The following is a 16080-nucleotide window of genomic DNA, read 5'->3' as shown; positions in this document are numbered from 1 at the left end:
TATATAGTCAATATTATTGTTGGGGCAATGAAAGCCGACGAACCCAGCAAAATATTTTTACTAACTGGCGAAGTGTTGGAATCTATCAACCATTTTGCAATATGTAGACTTTTCGATAAATCGATATCCTTACTTTGGCCTGAAGGTGTCCAACATGACCATGTTGTTTTTGTAACAAATGCTGCTCCGTATATAATTAAGGCTGCTAATTCAATTAAATCGTAACAATGTTTACAGTTATCTGCTGCAATGCTGAATAAGGTGAGCTAAATTTTTTGACGATTACAAAGTTCCTGAGTTAATTTGTTGTACCACAGTTTATAAAATGTTTATATGTTGTTTAACTGGATATAGGCCTATACATCTGTAATTCAAATATGAAATGCTTAGCTATTTACTAAATTGGTAAAAGTTTAGTTTCAATATTATTGCTTTTTTAAACCAAAGACACAAATGATCAATGGACTGCAACTAACTGAAACAAAACTTTTGAAAATGAGTGAGAAATGGTAATTAAAATCCAATTGATATTCAAAAACTGTCAATGTTTTAATCAAATAAACGTTTAAAAAACTACAAGTTTTAAGGTCAACTTTTGTGAATTTTAGGATCATTTTACAGAAATTTTAGTGTCATTTTATAGATCACTTTTTAGAAAATTTTAGGTAAACAAAATCCGGACCCTGATGATGATAGTAATGATAAGCAATAACAAACAAATAAAAATAATATTTACAATGTTTTTTTTTTTTTTTTTTTTTTTTTAATATGGCAACGAAAGAGTAAAATTCGTAGGAAAACAATTTGAAACTATTTCGAATTCTATAAATGTTATATTTATGTACAAGCTATAAATTTCAACTTTCCTTCAAAATATGTTGATACATTGTAAATAGTGGCAATAAATACTGAAAAATTCTTTCAGCTATGTTGAACTAAAACATAGTATTACAGTTATCAGCATAAAATACTACTTCACTGATACCACTAAAATGATTGATACGCGTGCTTGTTACTGAGGTACAAATGACTTAGTTCACTAATAATCATCATAAATGATATCTTTCCACCATGTTGTAGGAATTTTAAACTTAAAAAGAGTCGAAACATTTCTTCCCCTTTGTTTCACTTTAAAATCTATTCACCCATTTCACATAAATTAAAGTAAATTTAGACTACTTTTAAGCAAAGAACGATATTGAGATTTTTGGATTTAGAAAAGATAATGTATAAAATAGCGGCAAACAAACATATGATAAACACTACAATTTTTTTTTCTGATAGTTAAAGAATAAGGTTTTACTTCAGAACTACACATCTAACGGACGCTTCTCTTGGAGCAATCGAGGGAAGGAATCTTTTCCTTGCGTGAAGTAAAATAAAGAGAAATGAAGTTTTGTAGACTAAATGTCACTAAACCAAAACAATCTTGTTGTCGCCGAACACAAGTGTTTAGAATAGATGTTGCTCCACAGCCTTGTAGAAAGATTGGAGAATGAAATTGCCGGATCTCCATAAGGCCTATTTCAATTCTTAAAAAAAAAAAAAAAAAAATCTTAGATAGTCTCATTAAACCTACGCAATTTATATTCACAACCTAAATTCTTTAATTTTCTTTTACCTTAATAGTAAATCGTACATTGAAAATTCGCCCCTGTCATTAATATAGTATTTACAGTTTCATTACAACTAAATATATGTCAAATAATGCAGCCGTTAGTCTTTTAATGCTCTTTGCTAAAGATATAAGGAGAATATAGAAGTTTTGAACCATTGCATTTCTTAATAAAATTGTGGATACTGCATGAATATATACATTACTAGTGTGTCTCCTGCCTAAAAGCATATCTTCATCATCAAACGAATATAGCTTCATACATGCATATGTTAATGCTTTTTTTTTTTTTTTCGTAAAGCAAATATTTCTCACAGTTAAATCTAAGATTTCATAATATTAACGATTACTCAGTGATTAGTTTGGGATTTCATACATGTCAATGTTGAAGTATTTCTAGATTTAACAGAAATTCAGATCGATTTATCACTTAAAGACTTTTTTGTGCTTTTAAAATATTGTCATGTTGCAAACGTACTCATATTTATTCACATACTTTTCGGATGTTTGTTGAGAAAGATACAAAATATTAAAGAACTAGTATTAGAATAAGCACTTTCTGTATTGAATGAAATAGCATTTCGTATGTATATGTACAAAGTCTTAATATTTTCATATAACATTTAAAAATAAATAATTACTAAAGTGCATGTTCTTCAGGCAACTGTAGGTTCCACATAGTACGTCAAAAAATGAATATATGTATATTTCTGTGTGTTTAAAATTAACAGTGTTCGTTATATGGTTGTATGTGTGCGTGCGTGGTCGAAATGTTTATTGTGTAGTTTCTAATAACTGTAGTTCTTTATTGTTGAGTTGCATTTATGAGAATATAATGTTATTAAACATGTATAATTAATACATACATTAATGCCTCTTGCTTCTTTTACGTGGTCCATGGTGATATCTTATAAGCGTATGTGGGCTCTTCAAATTATTTTCTATAATCAATCTAATAAAAATGAAATTCATTGTTGAAATTATCAAATTGTTATGAAAGAGAAGTGACTGCAAGTGTATTAATTTTACACAGTATTATTGTTTAATATTTTTCATTTTATATTTATGTTTTGTACGCACGTTTACACTAAATATTTCTTAAAAATAATGAATTAATTCTTTTATTTTTCATAATTTTGTTTACGAACGATAATACAAAGTTTAGTAACAGTGAGCTCAGTGCTGTGCCGTGGAAAATCAGCGCCCGGGTCGAGAGTATACAACAGCGACCCCGTACATATGAGTAAGGTCGACAGACCAGCCGCGAAGCGTAAGAAAATTTTCAAAAATAAACCCTTCTTTCCTTGATTTTGAGCACTTTTTATTACTTTTTTCCTTCCATTTTATATATGTGCACATATATTTTCCTAACATGGGTAACATTATAGAACCACTTCCCAGCAAGTGACTAGGGACACAAAAAGTATAAATCTGACTCTGGTCAAATTAAATATTAGATTGAAAAATACTGCTGTTGATCTAAAATATTCCAAGTAGTTTTTCCTCTCTCTTTTTTCCTTTCTTTCTTTTCTTTTTCCTCCCGAATTTTGTGCCCCCTCTTACTTCGGTGCTCGGGGCCATCGCTCCGCTGGCTCCCCGCACAGCACGGCACTGAGTAAGCTATCGTTAAAATAAAAACTCATGACAATTTATTAAAGTGTTTTCGTTCTGACTGAGAAAAATAAACAAATCAATAAGATATACGTAAATAGAGAACTAATATTAAGTGAAAATTATAATACAATAATAACAAAAGGAATGAGCAACTATCTGTACTAGCAAAAGCACTATCAGAGTTAAATAATCATCCCAGTAATAGAAACATTTGTTAAGAACAAACTGAAAGGAAACATTTCAGTTGCATTTAAAAGATAAAGTAAATCTTAAAGACTGATAACCATATAGGTTAATAATAATTGTAAGCTATTGCATTTGTAGATAATATACAGAATATCCAACATATCAATTAGAGTTTACAAGATAGAACATAATAAATGTTGACCCTAAGGGAGAACCTTAAAATACTTTTTAAGGTCAGTATGTACGTGTACATTTTCAGAAATTGAAAATAAGATGAATGATGAAGTATTATGAAATCACTGTTCACTTATTTTTCACAATACTTGTAACTAATAGTGAATAATATTTTATAACACATTAGGTATGTTATTTTTGATAATATCTTCATATAAACATATTTTAAACAGTCATGCTAATGATCCCATATAATCCACGTACAATGACAGCTGCTCTAATAAAGCCATCATAAGACATAATAATGTATTATAATAAATCTGTTGAAATTTATTTGTTAATAATTAGTTTCTATCTTTGAATGATTTAGATTCTTCAGCCTATATTACGCATAAATAAATTATGGGATCAACAGAATCAAGGAAAAGTTTTAATGTGTGAGAGGGATTTGTGCAAAATTCAGGGTAAACAAGCTGAAGTCAGTACTTAGTAAGCACACAGCACATGATTCAATAGAGTTCATACGAACCAATACAACATACTTAGTGTGAACATTGAGCAAATTCACAATGATGTTAATCAACTTCTAATATTTCGAGAGAATTTTATTTAAATGTAAAAGCTGTATTTCATTTGAATCAAATCAAATTCCAGTTTTTACCTTGGTGACATTATAACGAAATTGTGAAGTGCTTAAATGTCCGTTGTGTTTATCCATCTTTCCGTCCTTCTATAATCTTATAGACACGAGAACAGTTAAATATAAATAAATTTGTATTTCAGAATGAGATACCCTAATGCCTTCATGAATGCCGTGATTATATTTACTTATTCATTAATTTACAGTGAAATTCTTTAGAATCATCATAATTTCACAAAATTTGCATCATTTTCGTGAAAGAAAAATATGAAAATATCGTAAATAACTAAAAAACAGTCGGATTCTTGCTTCATAATATAGTAGACCTCGTTCGAAGAGGAAAATAGCAATGCTCCTCTTCTCTAAACTACCACAAATTTCGATTTTTTTATCTTTTAAGATCAAAAGAACTATACATTCCAATTTTAGAAAATAGTGATGTTGATTTCGAAAAATGAGTACTTGTAGAATATGTGAATATTGAAGCAATAGTGCCGTGTAGGTCACTTTGTGAAATCAATATTGCCGGAACGATCATAACTTATTTCCGTTATATAAAAACGTTCAACGACGAAGCACCACACATTTTTCAGGTACTCGTTTGTCAAATAGGAAATGAATAAATCAGAAGTCTTTCGCTTAAATTTTATGATTTTTATTATGTAATCTTTGCATAAAACGAATAAAATCAATTAAAAATATTAAAACTTATCATTTTAACCAAAATCTTATCTTCAAACAAAATTTATTATTCATTCCTACTTTAATTTCCGTTTTTTAAAAAAATGTAATTTTTGAATAAGAATTACTCAATGTTCCATATTAATAAGTTATCAGCAGTCATTTTATTGGTAAATATATTCTAATAAATGCAACACTGTTTTATATTGTATTACTTAGATTCAGAGTGTAGATTGTGTTTAATGCCATGCATGTGTTCTATGTTAGTTTCTCTCATGTATATTTACTAAATATATTCATATTGAAAGAATTATATGCTATGTTGTACTTTATCTTCATAACATTTGATGTTTCTTAATATAGTACTTCTGTTTCTTATATTAATAAGCAATAAATATTTATTTCCAGGGAATTTTACTTACTAAAATCAAATTTATTAATCAATTCATAAGTACTAACAAGAAATTCTTTTCTAGGTGCTATTGTGGTTTGAAGTTAAATGATTGATTCGTATTTAGTTTCAGATAAATAGTGTGAGTGTGCATGATCTTAAAACAGTGTCTTCAATAACAGCCTCTATATGTTATAAATGAAGCTTTAGAATGTTAAGCGATTGGTTTAAAACGTGATTTAGAAAAATAATAATAATGGCACAGTTCTAATTTATCTCAAGCACTAAACAAATCATTTCGTAAAATTTGAATTAATTTTAGTTTGACATTATTTATTGAGTATTTTTTTATTGTGTCTACAATTAGATGACACTAAAACATATAAACGGTAAAATTGTTTATTATTTTGATATGTACGTGCAAATCAATCGTGATATGGTTGAAATCTTTTGAGAGAAAATACGATACATTGAACAGAACTGTACCATGAAACTGTTTTAGATCAAATTCTGTTTTAAAATTTTACTCTGCTACTAGCTTTTATCTTGTAGATCATGAAAGGGGTAATGTTTTAGCCAAATCCTTATTCTACAGTTAGAAAAAGATTCATAAATGTGGCTACAAGTGCATTTTATATTCATATTTGCTTTTCCTTCTAAATCATGCTAAAAGCTATTCATGGAATACATGATCTAGAGCAGCGTTTCTCAACTGCTATGTCGCGAATACATGCCAGGTGTGTCGCGAGATTTTTAATGTCGTCTAAGATCTTCCGCAAAGAAATTATCTATAGAAGAAAATACAAATTTATCGACAATCGACTTGATTTCACACTTGTCTTCTAAGTTTAAAGTTGGAAAGTTTGCTTTTTTAACGCTGTTCATTTTTCTTTGGAAAGAAATACTGGAATCTTAAGAAATTTGCTTGTGATACTTGTATCTCATAGTCATTTCATAATAAAAAAAAATGTATTGTGTGGATTTTTATGTGTTTGCTTTTTTGCATCCAGGGAGAAAATCACTTCCGAGGGTATCGCGAAAGTTTGAAAGGTACTTTGGTATGCCCCAAAGGACAAAAGGTTTAGAAACGCTGATCTAGAGAAACTAATTTTTCTCTTTATACAAAATTAAGAAAGTCAAAACTAATCCATTATTTCCATTATATACATCCGTAAATTAATTTATGCTATGCGATATATCGCTACGTTGCGAATAAAAGAAGATAAGTCGAAATAAGCTGTTGTGCATTTATAATTAAGAGAAACAAAGCCGTGTTGTACAATCAGACATCCTTAAAACATATGATATTTCCAACTTCTTATCTCTTACCCACACAGTAGTACCTTTTTTTTTTTTTTTGTGAAATTTACTAGTTTCTCTACTGCAAATGAGAGAGATGTTCTCTACTTTTCTCTTTCAATTGCCTTTCAAATGTCCATTTGTCTATTCTTTTTCTGAATACTTGTAAAAACGGAGGAGGGGAAGCATCTTACTAATATTGTTAGATCAAAGTATTTGTACTAGTATTTAGGAAATTAATTGAAAAAGATAAACTACTCTAATTTGCACAAATATGAAGAAAAAATTCTTATTTTTGTCTAAATATACTTTAAAATGTACACATTTTCTTCAACTGTTATAAAAAAGCTCATCTATATCCCTGAACTTATATGCGAATTAAGAGTGAGAAAGAGGTACGCGGTAACAACATGAAAACTAAGAGTAAAGTTTTTTAAAAAAAGGATTACTTAACAGCCTTTCCATCATAACAGTATCTATTGAAAAGACTATATTAATTAAACTCTATTTACATATACTGTAGGTTTTAATTGTAATTTCTATATTTTATTGAATATGACTTAACAGTTTATTAAACACCATATACACGATAATTAAAACGCGAAATATAATTTTGCCACCGAGATTATTGTTGTATGAGTAACGGAAAATAAGCATTAATATTTATCTTTGAAATTTTTTTATCATGTAATAATTATTAATTCCAAAGTAATCATTTAGTATTTTTGGTAGAATTTAAAATTCAAAAACAGAATCAGCTTACTGTCGGTGCAATTTGAAGATCTTTCGTTGAAATGAATATATATAATATTAAAGACTATCATAGTAACCGTTGACCTCTTCACAAGGCATAATATCGGCATCTTACTGTACTGATCACCTAAATAGTAATAGTAAAGAAAGCATTTTTTTTTTTTTTTAAATCTCAGAGCATGAACTTCGCATTTCGTACCTTCTTAATGAAGTTCGACAAATCACAGTTCGTATATTATTGATTTAATTTGGCACTTAATTGTCTGGGTTTAAACTGCAAATAAATTATTTACATTGAAATTTTAAATCACTAACTCCTTTGTCTATTTACATAGATTTAAAAATAACTAATAATTTATCGCAAAAGTAATATCGAAGCTTCATTATAAAATAACGTATCACTACTGGTTTCTTCTAAAAGTAATAGGTTTGCATGCTCTTTCTAATGTATTTCTAAAGTAAATATCTGTAGCTTTTTCGTTTATTTCTATCTTTATGATAATTTTGGTAGCACATATCTTCACGTCTGTGTTTTTCTTTCCTAGATAGATATGCTCTCCCCAGCTGGTAAGCGAATATGATATATTCTTCCGCATTATAAAAGAAAGAGTTTGGCTTCGTTAACAAGTAAAATTTATTGTAAGCTATTAAGTTACTAGCCTAGTTAAAGTGGTCTAATTGCATATTTATTTAAAATAACCATTACAAAATGTTAATTAGATTTACACTTAATATTTATCCTAAACAACTATTAACCAGTCAGTTATTTCAATCAGATAGTTTGCTTTGAAGAATATATAGTGTTTTTGGAGTATTAACTACTTTTTTTTTTTATTTCCCTGATAATATAAATACATCTTAGTAATAATAATAATAATGCCAAAATACTGATAACATTGAATTGACCGATTTCAGACATTTAAAACGTCATAGAAAACTATTAGTTTTCCTTTCAAGTGATACTTAATTTTTTTTCTGACTTTCCTTGAAATTATAAGAAGAATACCACATACAGATGAATTCTTGAGTGTTTTACTGTTCTTTTTCTTCTGTTATTGAACTTATACCTATTATATAGAATCATATTTCAGCATTTTATGATATATTTAAATAAAATCTTCAGCATTTTAATTCATAATTATTATATACACAACTGGAATATCATTTTGACCAGTATCATATATAACTGAAAAAAATTGAACGACAAAGCTTTTCTTTGCATATCAAAGGGGAAAAAAAGGTTGAACGATAAAGCCTTTCTTGGGGTATTAAAGAAAAAAGTTTTATTTTAAGACTTTTTTGTGTGTGTGTGTGTGTGTGTGTAGAATATCTCACATTTTTCGTCTTCTGTTTAAATTCCAATCTATCAAGCCTTGTAGATAAATAAGAGGACAATTTTGTGTGATTTTGTTCAGTTGAATCTTATATAGCCTATTTAGGATTGAGTGGACCTTATACTAAAAACTTCAAAATGAAAATTTTCCCTTGATACTGGTTAGTGAATTATGTTTGACTCAAAACTTCCAAAAATTCTTGTTTATTGAATAGGGTTAATATTAATTATTGAACAAGGAGTAATATTAATACAGTTATAAGCAGACACTATGCTGTCATGCGAGATAACATTTTATTCATAAATGCCAAGGCTTAGTACAACATTGATATACCCGTTACTTAGAGTATTTGATACAGTATTATTTCTATAACAATTATCCTAAGAAGGCGTTCCTCAAGAAAGTGAGAGAGAAACTTTTGTCGTATGATGAAGTGAAGAATTAACAGAAATGCTTACTCAATACAAAATATCCTTATATAGTGTTGTAATTGTACAACGAAACAACCATTTTGTTCATTTTCTTTAGTCATCTCATTGATTTGTTTCTGGTGATCTGTTTCGGCGAATCAAGAACTTGTTGAACTGCCACAAATCGTTTCCACATTTTAACTCAATTCACACCTATAAGAGAATAAAATTGAATTTGTTTGGATTTTGAACTTCCATAGTTTCTGATCTTATTGGATATAGAATAAGGCATTTGTTAAATAAATTACTCAAGCGTGTAGATGAAGTATAAGATTTTTGTAAATGAAATTACGTATAGTCAAAATGGGTTGTTCATAATACTTATAACTATGATTAGGGCATACGATGGATAATCCTACGAGATGAAGAAAGATATACGTTAAAACTTTTGAAAGCGGCTTTGCTGTAGGTTTGTCAAAGGAAGCTTCAATATCGGAAAATTAGAAATCTTCTTCATGTATTCTATTTTATTGTGGTTGCGTCAAAGCAAGCATATGTAGAGATGTACAAAGCTGTCGTTTTGTCTTCTAATATTTTCTTTAAATAAATAGACGGAGAGAGGGGGAAAATAGGACTAATTTGAATCTTTTCGTAGTGTTTTACGTCGTTCATTGATTGATATTTCTGCCCCCCAAAACTGCAAGATCTATAGTGTACCGTGTGTAGGTTCAATAAGAATTCAAAACAACGATAATTTAATTAAGCTTTCAGTTCAGTCTTTTCTCTGATCTTCTTTCTCCAAACCATTATATGCGTGGCACTGATGCATGTTCGTCAATAGTTATGGGCACTTTTCCCTCTTGTTTGATTGTGATTCCTTCTTTTTGTTAAATCTTTCTTGTTGAAGGTACAAAACTTTATTAATATTTGAAAAGAACACAATGCACTCACTCAGCGGTTGATGGTTATTAATTTTCAGTATGAATAATTTCCAACCCTGTCATATATGCTCACACATACAGGAAAATCACACATTTCTGTTCTAAATTGAACTTGACGGAACGCCCCTATTTTATTAAAAATATAATTTGTAACTTTAACGTATGTTTCCTAAAATACAACCGTTTCCTCAATTTGTATCCTGGACAATTGAGAGATTAATTTCATGGACAATAATGAAATATAATGTGATCAAGAAGTAATTTTTTTGAATGCAATGTATATTTCAACCTTTCATAGAATATGTGCTCTTTTGTAATTGCTTTATATTTTACGATAATGTTTGCTTTAATATGAATTGTAGATTTCATTTGTCAGTTGTATGTTTTGGTTTCTATTATTATTTGTTATTTGTGGATTCTGTTTGTACGCGTTCTACAGTATAAGTTTATTTTAAATTGTATTTCTGTTTTCGGTCTTGTTTGTTTCTCGTTATCAAAGCTCTCCATATATAATTTGTCTTCCATTTAAGTTTGTTGATGTTTATCTTGGCCTATATATATATATATTCCATTACTTATGGTAAATGTTTCGCCAGTATGCTGTCCTGTTTGAAATGCTTCTCTCCTTCTTCATAGCTACTGTTGCTTCATTAACTCTGTATTTTACAAAATTGAAAATAATAATTAATTTTCTTTTTTCGTCTCTCTCTTAAAAGCAGCTAATATACATTTTTTAATATAATTTGTTTTTTTTTTATGAATATTTGAGTGAGATTTTCTTATGTATTACTTCTTAAATTGTATTGAAATATGATGCTGCATGTGAAGAAACATCGTAATAATATTACATTGCAATTTTTGATGTAAAGAGTTAAACGTCTTTTTATATTTTTACTTTCCAAGGGGTTGGGACGGTTTATTTAATCTGAATCATTATATTTTCCTCTTTATGTATACTATATTACTAGACATTTCTTTTACAAATGTAACTGTTACATGTTCCTTTTTATGTAAAACTTGGTGACCTGTGCCTCTTTATGCCCGTAGTTGCTTTGCTTTGGCTTTCATGGTCTAGTTGCTTCTGTCTGCATGTCATTTTTTTCTTCTTAATTTTGTGGTGGGAACATATACATGTATCCTTTTCGTTTGCTGTATTTGTAAAATAGTGTTTTTAACAAGCGCTTGCGTAAAAAAAAAAAGGGGGTTGTTTTAGTCTAATTTTGGGCTTTTTCTTGTTATAGGTTATGGTCTAACATCATTTGGCACATATATCCCTGATTTGCCTCATCACACACATCCTGGAATCCAACCATCACCCATTCTTTTTGACAGGAACAGAGGATGTAATTCTCCAGGATTCTCTTCTGTTCCAGTGTCATACTCACACCCTTTTACTCAATCAGATAGCATGCAAGTAGGTAGATCTATGTTTCAGGAGCCAGGGTATCTTCTAGACCAATGCGACTCTACAGTAATGCAGGGATTCATGGATTCTAACAAAAAGAGTCAGCTTTGTCAATTGTCTTCTTGTCCGACTAGCTTTGGCACCTACACTCGTGCACCTTACATGTCTAATACAGACAGGCTGTTATGGAAAAGCACTTCTGTTTCAGACATTCGAAGAGAGCTTTCTTCACTGTACTTAGACACTTTAACGCAGGCTAACAATTCTTCAAGCTCTGATAATGCATCTAATCTTAGCTATGCCTCTCGTTCGACGGGCTGTTTGGAGGCTAATAATGTTCCGGGCACCAAGTTGGAAAGTGTTCATGGGTTAGGAGCTAGGTCCAAAATATCTTTATCTGGTTGTGATACATCTGAAAGGCTGAACCACACTTCCCAATACTCTACAGCTCCCACCAGCAGTCTGACAACTCCCTCTGCCTTGTCCGGAACTCTGGGCGCCGCCACTACAACCACAACCACAACCACTTTCACCACCTCTGTGTCTACCACGCGAAGCAATTCTCCCCTCACGTCAAATATGGATACCACTACAGCAGAGATTGATAGAATTATGGCCAAAATAGAACAAGACAATAAGATCCTAGCAGAACTGGACAAAACGAGGTCAACAATAGGTAAGAATACATTATTAGAAGTATGTTCACATTTACTTATGTTTCCATAGTGTAGAATCATTTTCTTTTTAAAGTGCTTTCATCTACATTTCTTTTTTCTTTTTTTCTTTTTTTTTTTTAAATCAGCGTCAAAGCTCTCAAGCATATGATTTAGGTAAAATCAATTTTAGTATTTTCTGTTCATTTCTGTTAGTATTTGGTGTTCTTTGTGTAATTTTTTTCCCGTAAAGAAAAAAAAAATGTCGTTAATCGAAACCTTCGTTAATTCTCATATTTTTAGATATAAGATTTTTCTAAGCTGAAATTATAGATGTATTGTAAAATGAGAAGATTTGACTAGCAGAAAAGTAGCTTCTAAATAATTTATTCTAATGGGTCAGAATAAATTATGTGATGCATGTACATTTCAGTTCCTTTTTAAAGGAAAAAAAAACAGTTTAATTATCTATTTTTTAAACAATAACTTTACTATTGAAAAACTCTAAGTTCATAATCTAATTGTAATAATTTTCATCGATGTCTCACAAAAGATAAAATTATGTTCTTAGGTATAAGTACTCTGTATAACACACTGTGCTTACAAGAAACTACTACTTTTCTAGTTAAAATAATCAATGATAATTTTTCCTGCATTTTACTAATAATTTTTGAAAAAAGAATCCTATTTGAAGCTGTGATCTGAATGAAAGTAACTATTTAATAGAAGATGGATTGCGTATATTGGTTTTTAAGTTAAATTATTTAAATTATTTATATTTACTCCTTATAAATGGGATTGAATGTGATAATAGTAAAGATATAAACTATTTCAGTTGATAAGGTAAGTAAATTGAAGATAGATTCATACATTTCATTAACTAAGTTCAGGAAATAATTCTGCATTAGTTGTTATTAAGCACAATTTACTAATGCTATCATGAGACTCTAAATATACAAATTTTGAGATACTTTCTCTTAATACACAAGGTAAGATGAATTTTTGATGTCTTTTATCGTACTAAATATGCGTAATACCTCAGCAAATTTTCCTGTGTGTCACTACAAAGATACTATGTAATTAGTATACACAGTGAGCATAAAATCTTGCCCTGGTTATAAAAATTTATTACGGAATAACCGTTGGACAGAATAATGTAAATTCTGGTCCGTTACATAGGTTAGTATTACAAGTTGTTTTTAAAGAAACAATAGATGGCACTAGTGCTACTCAAGAGTGACGCAGTACGTTACTTGACGCGCGCGGGTTAGTTGGCGAAATGGCATCGAAGCAGGAGAAAGTACAATGCGTGCTGTGGTATCACGAAAGCAAATCGCCCATCAGTAACTTAAGTAACGTAAGTGGTCTTTAAAAAACTTGTAATACTAACCTATGTAACTGACCAGTATTTACATTATTATGTCAAACGGTTCTTCTATAATAAATTTTTGTAATCAGGGCAAGACTTTATGCTTACCCTGTATAACTATATGATTTTAAATATACCCAGACTAATAAACTGAACAATGATTAGACATTAGGGAATAGTAGATTGATAAAATGCTTTGAGCTGTATGTAATATTGAGACTCAACGGTGCAGAATGCAAATGCATTATATATATATAGGTTCCTGAGAGGAAAACCGATCTCATTGTCTTTACTTAAGTTTTTAGATAATTGACTTTAAAGTTCAAACATAAAATACAGCAGACTCTCGAGTATCCGGCCTAATGTAACGGAAGGTCAGGCCGGATAACAAAAGAGCTGGATGGACCGGAGTTCTATGAACTCATTTCTTTTTGAACATTAAGTTTACCCCAAGAACAATTTACGAATACAGTGCTGTACGTAGTGTACATTTATAATCAGGAACAGAGGCAAGCATACTGTATTGAGGTCCGTTACACACTGACGAAACAATGAATAAGGAACAGAACGCTGCTCTTTTCCTGTCACAACTTGTATTTTGCACACGACACGTAGCAGGATCGTAGCAGACGCCCGCTTCCAATGCCTTGGCAATGTTGCCAATGTAGCGCCTTGTCTTCCTCATCTAATTACGATAAAAAGAAAACCAGGCCGCATAGTACGGAGCCTGGATAGTCGCGAGACGGATACTTATGAGTCTACTGTATGAAATCTGAGTTTCAATTGTTGGAATACCTAAACGTACTTGAGAAAGAAAAGTTCTAACGTCTCCAAGGAGTAGTGTTTGTTATCAAATATTTCAAGAAAATATAGGGATTTAACGGAAAATATTACCCGGATAATTTTAATTTAATGCAAAACAAAGAGATGAAAGCAATCCAAAAGATTTGATCTGTATTCGTTCTTTTTTTTTTTTTTTTTTTTTTTTTTTTTTTTTTTTTTTTTTTTTTTTTTTTTTTACTACAAACTGTGAACAAAGTTAGAAAACATCGTGCTACATCTCTTGTTGCGTTATTTTTATACAACTGGCCAACAAGATATAAAGTGAATCACAGTGATGAACAAGTACAATTGAACAAAAGGTATCTAGTATATCTTAGTACTAGTAAAAAAAGGAAGAAGAAACTATCAGTTGCACTATTTGTACAACCCCAAAAGCATGATTGATCAACAAGTTATTAAATTTTATTGTAAAACGTAAAACTTTTAAACACTAAGACAAACATATTAAATAGATCTTCTTCCGAAATGCTTGTTGAGAGAAATGTTAAAATGAGATAGCTTCATTTAATAGCTTTCGTAAAAACTAAATAAATAAATAAATAAAATGAAATAAAGTAGCTTCCTGGACTAGATAAAGACTTCGTTCGCTGTCCCTCCTTACTATGCTGAAATCAATCTTTTTTGGGTAGGTGGGACGGGTGTAGAAAAAAAGGCCAATACTTAACATTGATTCCTGGAGTATGTATTTACCAAGAACAACAATGACCTATTTATCAAGAACAACTTTTCTCTCAAGTTATGTCTGCTCTATGAACTTGTATTGAAACACGTGACTAAAATATTTCTTTTTACCTTTTTCTTTAACGTCAAATTGACTTAAGTAGTTAAATTTTACACTACCATGATTCATCATCGCTTAGATTTATTATTTCTCAGCAAGTATAGTGCTTCTAAATTTACACTTAACTCATATTTTCAATTTTGTCACTGTAAAATGTTTTTTTTCTTTCTTTCTTTGTATTGAGCAGCATCCACTCATTAAGATTTCAGGTGTGAATAACGTCAAAGCAGTTCGATTCATATTAAACATTTATACATTGTATTGATATTCTTCAACCTAAGACAATTAGGGGAAAATGGACATTTTTTTATTTATTTATTTTATTTTATTTTTTTTAGATAATTTGCGTTTTCCTTACCTTGTTCACCAATATTGAAAAAGATCTGAAAATATTTTAGTTGTAGATGGGTTACAATTATTTATTTATTTATTCATTTGTTTATACATATTGCTGGGCATTATCGACATCTATGGGTTTAAGCCCGTCACGTATGATAGACGACATCTCTCAGCGAGCACACTATCTGAGAAAGGAGCAGGCCTGGAACCAGTATAAGTGACAAATTACCAAATAGGCCCTCTAGGCTCGTGCCTTGGCGGGACAAAATCCCTTTTGCGGAATTTCAGAAATGACGCCAGAAATTATTTTTCTTTTCAGTTCAATGTGAAAGAATATTTTTGTTGGAAATATTCATAGTTTACAACTATTCTTTATTGTATAAGTTATATAATTGCGGAAAGGTCCATCTCCAAACCTTGCTTACTAAACTTTTAAAGAAGAACTTCCGTTTTCGGATCAATGAAACGGATGTATTGAACGAAAGATAGACACCGACAATGTCAGTTGAAAATCTTTGCAGTGAGTAGTTGATATTGAAGTTTCCGCGTGATTGTTACAATGCCAGTCTTGCAAAATTAATTAAAACAGAACTTAAAAGAATACTAATGCAGTGCGTCGTTGTTGAGCCAGTTGACAAATAAATTTTGCTTT

At 30.2% G+C, this 16080-nt stretch overlaps 1 protein-coding gene across 10 annotated transcripts in view; it reads left to right on the top strand.

Annotated features, from left to right (window-relative positions):
• The window catches only part of Rbp (RIMS binding protein), a 591180-nt gene that overhangs the window by 445610 nt on the left and 129490 nt on the right, over window positions 1-16080 (top strand). For 9 of the 10 annotated variants that reach the window (XM_081768673.1, XM_081768675.1, XM_081768674.1 and 6 more), the window contains one exon: window positions 11280-12119. In XM_081768673.1, the coding sequence (XP_081624799.1) occupies window positions 11280-12119 (840 nt within the window). The remainder of the gene's footprint in view (window positions 1-11279; window positions 12120-16080) is intronic. The other variant, XM_081768676.1, reaches the window with a different exon arrangement.

Source organism: Thermobia domestica, chromosome 8 (assembly GCF_964235325.1).
Source record: "Thermobia domestica chromosome 8, izTheDome1.hap1.1, whole genome shotgun sequence".
NCBI lineage: Eukaryota > Metazoa > Arthropoda > Insecta > Zygentoma > Lepismatidae > Thermobia > Thermobia domestica.
This window is presented reverse-complemented; position numbering and strand designations above follow the sequence as displayed.